Source organism: Glycine max, chromosome 4 (assembly GCF_000004515.6).
Source record: "Glycine max cultivar Williams 82 chromosome 4, Glycine_max_v4.0, whole genome shotgun sequence".
Classification (NCBI taxonomy): Eukaryota; Viridiplantae; Streptophyta; class Magnoliopsida; order Fabales; family Fabaceae; genus Glycine; species Glycine max.
Window position 1 is genome coordinate 42,941,379 of NC_016091.4, and position 11,676 is coordinate 42,953,054.

Below are 11,676 nucleotides of genomic sequence, written 5' to 3' on the forward strand. Positions count from 1 at the left end.
TAACAAATCAGGACCCAGATATGAAGATTGCAATGAAGAAGGTTTTCACAAGCGTTTCACCCAAATTTTGTATATGGCACATTCTTAAAAAACTTTCAGAGAAGCTAAGGGCTTCCTTGAATGCCAATACTGATTTTCATAGTCATTTTAAGTCTTGTGTTTCGAATTTAGAGTCTTCAAAAGAATTTGAACTGACATGGAAAGCTATTATTTGTGATTTTAAGTTAGAAGAAAATGGTTGACTTTCACAAATATATGATATGTGAAGTATGTGGATATCTACTTATTTCAAAGATACATTTTTGGTTGGAATTTTGAGAACAACCTCAAGATCTGAGAGTGAAAATTCATTATTTGGTAATTACTTGAATAAGAACCTTAGTTTGGTAGAATTCTGGATGAGATTCAATTCTGCAATAGAATCACAAAGGCACACAGAACTACTTGTAGATAATGTCACACTTAATACTATGCCTGAATTGAAGTTACATAGTGATATAGAAAAGCACGGCAGAGAAGTTTACACTCATGAAAATTTGACATTTTTCAAAATGAGTTATGGAATGCATGTGCGCATTGTGGGATTGAAGAAACAAAAGAGGACAATTGGGCAATTATTAATTTTTATACTTGACCATATTATGGTTAATGGTAGCAAAGTTAGGAAAATGAAGGAAGTTGCTTATAATTCTTCCAATCATATTACACATTGCTCTCATAAAAAGTTTGAATCTGAAGGCATTCCATGTTGACATATCCTTTTTTTATTAAAGGGTAAAGGCTTGAATGAAATTCCAAGGTATTACATTGTTAATATAGATGGACAAAGTTGGCAATGTATTGAATGCATGTTCCAAATTGGAAAGTGAGAGTAAGTTGATTTTTGATGCATGGGCTCAATTGTTTAAATGCATGCATATGGCTGGTACATGTAAAGAGAAACTTCTCCTAGTCATAAATGAAGCTTCTAATATTAAGTTGAAATTGACTAAGATGAAAGGGGATGTTAGATCGAGCAAGTTACACGATTTAGAGTCTTTTATTGGCTCTAATGTACCAATGGAAATTGCTATCCTTCCTCCTCAAACTTCAAACACCAAAGGATGTGGAAAACAAATCAAAGGAGGAAAAGAGAAGGCAATGGAACAACAACAAAAGAGAAGAAGGCGTTGTAAGGCTTGTAAGCAATATGCATATCATGATAGTCGTAATTGTCCAACAAAACCCTCTTCCTAATTTTTGGTATGAAACTTATTGTTTTATGTTCACCATATTTGTTAAATTTTTGCATGTTTCTTTCATTTTATTATCAAGAAGTCTATTTTTAAAATATTTTTAGTTAATTCTTTCTTGCAAGGCCCATCAATTGTTGGAAATTATGATATGGGAATTTAACATAGAATTATCAAAAGCTTGAAGGCCTTCTAAAAGATTCTCTAGACAAACTCTTTTCAATATTTTTTTGTTGGATTTTGGTTAATTGAAAACCTCAAATATGATTTTGTCAATGTTGTTTATAGGTTTCTATTGACAAAGGGAAACTTATTTTAATAGAGTTGTAATATTAGGATTTTCAATTCATACTTTGTTCTAGCATCAATCTAGTTTTGTTTATTCCATTTCCTTTCTTTCTTAATTTTTGATTCATTGTTGATCATATTGTTTATTGAACAAATTTTATAAAATTAATTCATTTTTCTTTATTAATTTACAATAGTGAATCAAGACAAAAGGTTACAATCTATTTATGAAGAATAAACAAATAAACTACAACCCTCGTCAAAGAATCTCCAAACCCAACTTAATTTGCATACAATCCATGTCACGTATCAAAGTAACTTAAAAGTAACATAAGTTCAGTACCAAAAATCAAGTGGTATAAGGGAACTAGAATTTCAAAACAAAAAAACACTATGCACCAAGTAAAACAATCTTTATATTTTGCAAGTACCAAATGAAAAATTTATACAAAGCTCATAGACTGAGTCCAAAAATAGACATCTATTTCATAACTATTCATATGACACAATTGATATTAACTTGGAAAACTGGAAGCACCAGACCTTGGGTAAAGCAACAATTACCAATAAATATAAAGCTATAGGTGAAACAGTAAAAACAAACATATTGTTGCATGAATGGATAGAAGAGAGCAACACAAGCAATGCACCTTCCATATATGTGGTTTTTATGCGCTGCAATAACTAAAAGCTCATATTTGAGTGAATTGATTTCTTTCACTTGATTCAGTGTTGCCCTTTAGAAGCTCAATTTCAACCTCAACATGATTTTTTTATTCACTTAAATTGATTATCATGTTAGAGCACTCTTACAAGGACATTGACAATAGATCTAAAGAGTTCTTGTTCAAATTTCATTGTCTTAACCTCAAGGTCGCCTTTAATAATTTATATTTATGTTCTTCCTTCAGATTTATAATGTTAGAGCCCCATCTAATTGTGATGTCTAGTCCTCAATAGAGAGTTTTGAAAGAGTGTAGACAAATGTGTCTGCTTCTATCTATGAATGTGCTCTAACCAGGGGTGTCTATTTGTATCATAAACGGGGATTTCCGTGAGTATTGCCTTATTTAGGGTCCCATAAACGGGGATTATTTTTCTTGCGGGGACGGAGATGGGGATAAATGTTTCTCCACAGGTCATTGGTCTAAGGAAATTACAAAATTATCCTTATATTTTAAGAAACCCTAACAATTCAGTCTTCCTCAAATCTCAAACCCTCAAATAACTCGTTCACTTCCCACTCTAGACTGCGTCGCACCATTTACTTCTTCCCAGACCACACCGTTGCTACCCAGTCCCGTCACCCCTCGCCGTTGCTCACCTCGGAGTGTAAGTGTTGGCTACTCTCTTCCTACCAATGGATTTGTTTGCTACACATTGCCTTCATTGTTTTTTTTCCATGGTTTTGCTTGATCATTTCAGAATTACATTTTACATTTGAAAGTTTTAATCTTCTATTTTCTTTGGCTAGTTGGTTACTCAGATATGAGTTTTTAGTTCAAACCCAAGTTTGCTTTCATGTTTTGATTATTTGGGCTTTTTATTTCTTTGAAAGATCATTTTTTTTGAATTAATAGCCGTGGATGATATTACAAGTTATGCCCGTGGATGGTTTGTTTCATTATATTAACGTTTTTATTTTTTTGTTTGTTTTGCATTTATCACATTTAGCCTTATTCTATCAATCATTATTTGTGGAGGTGTTTGTGCTATTTTGTGCAGCTATTAGAATTTGTTGAATGCCCAATATTAAATGGTGATATAGTTAAGAATTCCCTCTTGTTGTCATTGCTATAATCTACATGCAGAGGGTTTTTTTTTTTTTTGGGGGGGGGGGGGGGGGTTATTATGTTTTCTTGTTCCTCTCTGGTTGTTGCTCTGAGTAGATTCTTTAAAAATTGGTTTACAGTTCCGGTATACTTTTCACTGCTATGTTTTTTTATTCTGGAAGTGAGTTCATTTTTTTACTAATTCATGAATCCATTAAGCACATCTTTAGCCTTAATATTTCAAGTTTTTCTTAAAGGCTTTAATTATTAATTAAGCTTAAGGTTTTCTTAGGAAAGTTTCTTGGGAACTTAACAGTAGTAATAATGTTAAAGTACACTTGTATTTTTAATCTCTTCTAGATTTTGGAATGGAGATTAATCTATTCCTTGATTCATATTGATTTCAGACCACATATCTTCAATCACTAATTAAATAGATAAAAGTATGAATAAAGTTATTTGTGTTGCTAGTCATCTACACTTTCTTTTCATCATTTGGATAAGCACTTGCTCTAAGCTTGCTTAATCAATACTATGATAGATTGATGATGGCTAACCAAGCAATCCTACTATGGTAGTATGTGCTTTAACACAATGTTAGGAAATCCAAAATTGACCATATTGCCTACAAGCTTTTGATCAAGTAACCCCAATGACTAAGATGGAAATGTATTGTGATTAGTGATTACACCCTTAATTAACTTAATAGTTTATTAGTTTATTTTATTCCCATGCAATAATTCATTTTTAGAACTACGATGTTGGGGTCTTATTTTCTAAAGTGGTCTAGCCTTAAATAACTGAATTTTAGACCTTTGCTCATATACCATTAATTCATTACTATTTAAAGTTCATATGATTTTATCTATTTAAATGTGATATTTATGTTACTCTTATATTTATATTGTTGACTGGTTGATCAAGGCATTATATATCATGATTCCTAGTTGATTGTTAAACTATTGGCAAGTACACTAATTCGTCTCAAGTAGTAAAGTAAACGGAAGTCTGAGTGTTGAATCCACATGGACTTTGTTTGTACTTAAATAAATGAATATATAATTTTCAAGCAATAAATAAATTGATTTAAAAGATTGTGAAGGAAACAGTAAAATAAATTGTCATAAAATTAAATTAAAATAAACAAGGAAGAAAAACAAACATAAAAGTAAATTACTTAATTAAAACAGAAAAGATGAGAGAAGCCAATATTAATGCAGAAGGGAATTCAAAAGATGAGAATGTTGGAAACTTAGCCTACCAGAGCTACTCTTGATGTAATATTAATGATTTTTCTCTATTAGTGATTATTCAAATTTTGACTTGCATCTACTCATATACTCTAACCAAGACCCCTCGAGTGAAAGAGCCTAATTTATCTATTTTCTCTCCCAAATCCATTTAAGAGTTAAACTAGTTAAATTGCATTAAGAATAGATATGTATAACAGGCTAAACAAAATCAACCTATCCCTAGTTATGACTTTATTTAGATACTCTTTCTCAGTTCTATTGGGGATGTGTCAGTGGGAGCTTTACCCACTAACACATCCCCAATAGAGCATGGGATGGTTACACTTCCTGGGTCATTGAATTTCTGTGGTAGAATCCTTTGGATCATAGCACTACAATTTCCTTCCAGCATGATGCTCTCATTGTTGATATATTTCCTTTTCTTTGTGAGAAGATCCTTCAGGAATTTGGTATCCAAAGCCATCTGTTGTAGGGCCTCTCCAAAGGGGATGTTGATCTCCAGCTTCTTGAAGATGTCAAGAAAATGAGCAAAATATTGTTCATTCTCTTTCTTTGATGGCACTAAGGGATATGAGGCCTCCTTCACTAGGATTGATAGTACCTTCTTTCCAGCCTCCCGAGCCAACTGACTCTTAGTCTTAGAGATCAAGACCTCATCACCACTCTCCTTACTTTCATTTTTTCTTTTTTAATTTTTCTCTTTATTTTCAACCTTTTCTATATGTTTTTCCTCTCCTTCCTCATCACTCACATCCTCCAATACTCCCTCAACTCTTGTTTCCTTCTCAGAACTCTCCCTCCTCTGACTCCTAGTGAAAATTGCCTTGCACTCCTCCTTGGGATTCTTCTCCGTGTTGGCCACAAAACTGCCCGTGGACTTTTCAACAAATTGCTTAGCTAATTGACCCACTTGTACCTCTAGATTCTTGATGGTTGACTCAGTGCTCTTGTGATTTAATAGAGAAACCAACATAAACTGAGTCAAAGTGTCTTCTAGTTTGGTGGTCTTCTCATAAAGATTAGGCCCTTGATTGGTAGGCCTGATAGATGGACCACTTTCATCTTTGTTGAAGTTAGTCTCGGGATGGGATCTCTATCCTTGGCCTTGAGAGAAATTTACCCCCTGTTGGTATCCTGAATGTCCCCCATAATTGAACCCTTGCTGGTTCGGATTTGTCATATAGTTGACTTCTTTGGATATGTCATCCTGAGCCATGCACATTCCTGACTCATGGGCTCCATCATAAATGTTGCATCCCTTAATTTGTATGACTGAAGAAGGAGCATGATGCACTACATGCAACTGTTGAGGAAGCTTGTTCAGGGTCTCTGTAAGGGTCTCAATCTGCTTGGCTAAGAGTTTGTTTTGAGCTAGTAATGCATCTTGAGACGTGAGCTCAAGAAGACTTTTCTTTGTAGGTGTGTAAGCTTGATCACAAAGGATGACATGGTCACTGGCTGCCATATTTTCAATCAACTCCATAGCTTCATTAAGGGTCTTCAATTTGATTTTTCCACCAGTTAATGCTTCTAGAAGTTTCTTGGAATGGGGTCGCATGCGATCAATGAATATGTTTAGCTGAACAGGCTCACTGAACCCATGAGTAGAAGTCTTCTGGAGTAAACCATGGAAATGGTCTAGAGCTTCACTTAATGATTCGTTAGGGAATTGATGGAATAATGAGATTTCCACCTTCCCCTCAGCGGTCTTGGACTCTGGAAAATATTTCTTCAAGAACTTCTCCACCACCTTTTCCCATGTTTGCAAGCTATTTCCTTTGAATGAGTTCAACCATCTTTTTGTTTCACCTGCCAAAGAAAAAGAAAATAAATTGAGGCGAATGACATTTTCTGGAACTCATGCTATCTTCACTGTGTTGCAAATCTCTATGTACGTAGCAAGGTGGGCATATGGATCTTCATTTGGTAGTCCATGAAAGAGATTGTCTTGAATAAGCTCAATGAGGGAATGTGGCTAAGTGATATTAGCAGGTTGAACTTCGAGTCGCATTATACTTGTAAAGTACTGACACTACTAAAAATATTCTTTTCTACGTCGGTCGAAAATAGCATTCAACGACGATCGTTGACCATCATAAAATATGATATTGTTGAAAGTGTTTACTTTCAACGACAGGTTAAAAAAGGTCGTCTTAAAAAACCGACAACTTTCTAAGACGGTACTTACGTAAGCACCGTCTTAGAAAGCTACCTTTCTAAGACGGTGCTTACGTAAGCCAGTCTTAGAAAGGTAGTAAAATATGATGTTGTTGAAATTGTCAACTTTCAACGGCGGGTTAAAAAAGATCGTCTTAAAAAACCGACAACTTTCAAAGGCGGTACTTACGTAAGCACCGTCTTAGAAAGGTACCTTTCTAAAACGGTTCTTACGTAAGCCCGTCTTAGAAAGGTAGCTTTCAAAGACGATGCTTTCTTTCTAAGACGGTGCTTACGTAAGCACCGTCTTTGAAAGCTACCTTTCTAAGACAGTGCCTACGTAAGCATCGTCTTAGAATATTTAATTTCAAAAAAATAAAGAATTATGATAAAAAAAATTAAAGGTAATTTTATAGTAAAATGATATACCGTGGAATGATATGTATTTAAATTATATCATCATACAATAGTAGTGTGCAATGAAGCATGCATTAATGAATCCAAGATCTCTTAAAAGAATGAATCTATGCAAGTTGTAACTTTGTAAATGTCATGAATAAAATGAACAAGCACAGTACCTAATTCTAAAGAGATTTTTTTTTCAATAACTTCAAGAAAACATCATAATGGAAAACTAAAAATTGCAATCAGCTTAGCAAATAGATTATAGAAGGCATACAAAGGAATAGAACGGTAAGCTAACTATAAAAAAATAAAGCATGAACTTGCTTAGTCTCAGCATCTAGAAAACCATATTGTATACACTGTCATAAGATTATTAATGCAATTATCAATAACTTACCAATGTGTACCTCTTATGAAAGTCACTAGTATCAGTAACTTACCAATGAGAGTCATCACAGAAACATCAATGTAATTACATTTAGCACCACAACAAATACACCCAGAACAAATTAGTGACTTGTGTACTAAATCTCATACAATTTATAGTTTTGGGAATCTTACGAGTCACTGCCATAGTCCTCTTCATAAACAAAAGTGTTGAATATTGGGCCCACATGCCCCTTAGCCTTTGAACCATGGCCACCATTATCCCCACTTTTATTCCTCTGTTACAGGAACTCTAAGTGTTAGGTAAAGCAATGCAAAAATAAACACACAAAGAATGTATTTAAACATACTACTTTCATTCTATAAACATACTATTTGAACACAACATGTTGCAATTTTGGTTTAATAAAAAATGGAGAATCATCTTGTACCTGAAATGGAAGAAGTATATCTAGAAGTCCAAATCTCCATAGTAGCCTCAAAGAAGCTTCACCAGATCCATAAGCTAGCATATAATTTATTTCCATCAGAAGCCTACTCTGAAACATAAGAAGGGCAACTAAGCCAGGATATACTCATGTGTGTAAATAATTTATTTCCATCAGAAGCCTACTCTGAAACCTTTTACCAACTATCTCACACCATGAAAATGTTTTCCTCACCTATAAATTGAGTCAAGGTTCACCATGCAAGGTTAAGGTCAAAGACACCAAACCCAAATAGAAATTTTAATTTTCAAAATGACTGAAATGAGATTGCAATATAATCTTAAATATTATTATTAACAAAAATTATTCAAATATTATTATTAACGAAATTTATGGCAATGGAATTAACAATATCACTAAAATTATGTACATTTGTGTAGCTCTCTCTCCCTCCCTATATATATATATATATAAACAAGCAGCCTTTATTTATTTACTAGGTGAAGTTGGCTATATGGATCAATTAAGTGACAGACTACAATGAATCATCACCAGTATTTTGCAAGTTTAAGAACATGAAAATTCCAAGCAATACCACTTGAAGAATCTTTGAGCCACTTTCTATGAGTAAAAATATAGGAAACTTGTAGGATTTCCACATAATACCATCACATTCAATAAAAGAAAAAAAGGTGTCTAATTAAAATCAATGAGCTCTTATTAGAAACAAAAACAGAACATGAAGGAATATACTTATGCAAGCAGTGGTTAACAAATGAGTATGTAGCATTAAATAACAAACCTGGTTAAATGTAGTTTCTTCATGGCCACTTTGTATTAGCTCAACCAAGTTCTTAGAACTCTAGTTTCTATTGCATGTTCAACAATTTTGGTCCTCGCCGTAAGTTGACTCTACTTCTGCCTCTTGTAAATTTTAGCCAAAAAGGACTTCAATACAGCTTGAACTGCTTTGCTAGGATGAGCTTCAATGGAGGATACAACCTTCGCATAGCTCCCACTCTCGTACTCCTCAAATACACCTTATTCATTCGGATAGAGAGTGAATAATCCAAAGAAAATCAACATCTATCATGATGTGCAGAAATTTTTGCAACTTCATTTGCATTACTTTCTTGCAAAATGTGCGGAAATGCTATTATTCTTTTGGCATCTTAATTCTGTTTTCCTTATTGTTTTGGCTAATAGGTCATCTTAATACGTTGATATTCCAAAGATGCATGTTACTAGTAACTTTTCCCAATAAATTATAATTATTAGAGCTAGATACAAATGAAGTTCAAACCTGAAGATTAAGCTCATTGTACAGGGCCTTTACTTTAGCAACATTTTATGGATCTAGCTTACCATAGTTCTCCTGCAAACCACAAAAAAATAGTGACTTATTGCAGTCTAATCATGGCAGACAATAAGGAAAGAAACGGGAAATAATAAGATGCTCACTTACTTGTAGAACTTTCTTTTGTTGTTCATTACTAAGTTCCACGGCTTTCACAATTAACCACGAGCACTTGAAATCTTCAATATCTGTACCTATCTGGTCCCATGGATGACAAGAATCAAATTAAAGAGAAATTGATGTTTCCAAATCCATTATCCAGAATGCTCACCTTTCCAATTGTTTGAGTATCACCAAAACAATCTAAATAATCATCCTAAAATGAGAGGGGAAAAGGAAAGAGAAAAAAGATAGGTTATAATAAAATATTTCAAGCTCATAAGGGCAATATATAGACATACAACATTCTAGGGTCTAAATGATCTCTAAAGAAAGCCAAGAGGTCAAACCTATAACAAAGTATTATCTGTACTTGAAAGTATGTTCCCATCTCAACAAGAATGTTCTTTACATCAACATTTTTGTCTAGATCCTCACCCACCATAAGCAATGCATATGTCACCTGTGTAAGGAGGAGATATATATGAAGATAAATAATAGATAGTGTATTCCAGTGTGAAAAGACTTGAAAATGAATCAAGTACAAAATAAAAAAAGAAATAACTTCTTTTAAGAGAAGACTCATTAGAAGCATGTTCTTTACAAAAAGAGAGAGGGGTGGATAAAGGTAACAATGCAATTTCAAATTGAATAACAAATTATAGTGTGCCTAAAGAACCATTTGACATTAGTATCTTTGGTAAAAGAGACAAAGAAGAAACCAAAAATTAGAGAGGCTATACGAAAAAAAAATGTACAAGAATTAATACTTATTGGAAGGTAAAATGAATAATATGCAGTCTTGTACTGAACTATATTTAGGTTGTTGAACCACATGGCCAGCCATAAAACCCGAAAAACCCGACATCACACTATTCTGTTGGACTTCCCAACCAACAGAACCTCCTCGTCCCATCCCCTCAACTTCCTCATCTACGGCCGCACGGGCTGGATTGGCGGCACCCTCTATCGTGCCCAGGACATCCCCTTCCAATACAACTCTGGCCGCCTCCAGAACCAAACCTCCCTCCAAGCCGACATAGCCTAGCTCAAGCCCACTCACGTCTTCAATGTCGCTAGCGTCACGGACCGCCCCAACATCGACTGGTGTGAGTCCCACAAAGTTGAGAGCATCCGAACCAACGTCATTAGAACCCTCACCCTCGTCGACGTCTTTCCAAAAATATGAATCAAAGTGAAACGTTGACGGAGGAGAAGAGGGTGGGGATGGGAATGGGTTTGGGTTGAGGTATGTGAGGATGAGAAGAGAGGAAAAGACGTGAGGGACAGCCAATGAAAAATTGAAAAATAATAAATATGCGAAGAGATGAATGGACGCGAGGAAAGGAGAAAAACATACTTCAAGATAACGTAAAACCGAGAAAAATAAAAACCCACTTACGATGGTTTTTTGTTTTTATCCGACGTTAACAATTTAATTTCAAATTTAAAAACATATTTTAAGACAGGCTCCATAAGGACTGTGTTTAAAAATTTGTAATTATTTACCAAAATACCACTGCTACTCCAATAACGATGGTGGTTGGATAACCACCTTTAAATGCGCGTAAAAAAAACCTTTTTTTAAGTAGTGTGAGGTGTAAAGGAACTATAGTAGTCCTCTAGAGTGATCCTCAATGGTCGGTCTTCTACCATAATGTGTTCTTCATAATTTGGATTTGGGTTGATCACCGGAAAAGAGGAAGATGATACAAAGGATGATGGTTGATGTAGCTCCATGTGGAGCTTGTAGGCCTTGAATCTTCTTCATCAATGGAGTCTTTTGCTTCTTGAAGTTTAATGGTAGTGGAATTGTAGATGGAAGAAAGATGATTGGAGATGCCACTTCAAGAAGAAGATGAGTCAAGACGAAGTTCACCACCATAGGAAGTCATGGATAAGAGCTTGAAGGTAGGAGAAGATGAATAGAGGGAGAAGGAGAGAAGAAGCAAGAAATTTTGTGCCTCAAAAGAGATCTTAACTTTGAAGTGTAATTCTCAAATTATCAAAGTTGAAAAATGCACACACATGGCCTCTATTTATAGCCTAAGTGTCACACAAAATTGGAGGGAAATTTGAATTTCTATTCAAATTTCACTTGAATTTGAAATTGAATTTGTGGAGCCAAATTTTGGAGCCAAAATTTCACTAATTATGATTAGTGAATTTTAGCTATGGTTCAGCCCACTAATCCAAGATCAAGTCCAAGATTCTCTACTAAGTATGCTTAGGTGTCATAAGGCATGTAAAACATGAAGGACATGCACAAAGTGTGACTATATGATGTGACAATGGGGT

General features: G+C 34.5%; 1 protein-coding gene across 1 annotated transcript; it reads right to left on the reverse strand.

Annotated features, from left to right (window-relative positions):
- Positions 1-4,780: 4,780 nt before the first annotated feature.
- On the reverse strand, positions 4,781-7,965 carry LOC102660517 (uncharacterized). Its single transcript, XM_006579230.1, has 4 exons — positions 7,926-7,965; positions 5,666-6,354; positions 5,297-5,491; positions 4,781-5,182 (listed from the first exon to the last, which is right to left on the reverse strand). Exons 1-4 carry the CDS (start codon positions 7,963-7,965, stop codon positions 4,781-4,783), a joined length of 1,326 nt encoding a protein of 441 aa, XP_006579293.1.
- Positions 7,966-11,676: the final 3,711 nt, after the last annotated feature.

What these genes read in the sequence shown, in the direction of transcription:
- LOC102660517 (XM_006579230.1), bottom strand. Translation starts at nt 7,965, where the DNA reads ATGGAGATTTGGACTTCTAGATATACTTCTTCCATTTCAG. An exon ending in ATATACTTCTTCCATTTCAG is followed by an intron (nt 6,355 to 7,925) that starts GTACAAGATGAT and finishes TTTCTTTGGCAG; the next exon opens with GTGAAACAAAAAGATGGTTG. An exon ending in TTGAGGGAGTATTGGAGGAT is followed by an intron (nt 5,183 to 5,296) that starts GTGAGTGATGAG and finishes TTGATCTCTAAG; the next exon opens with ACTAAGAGTCAGTTGGCTCG.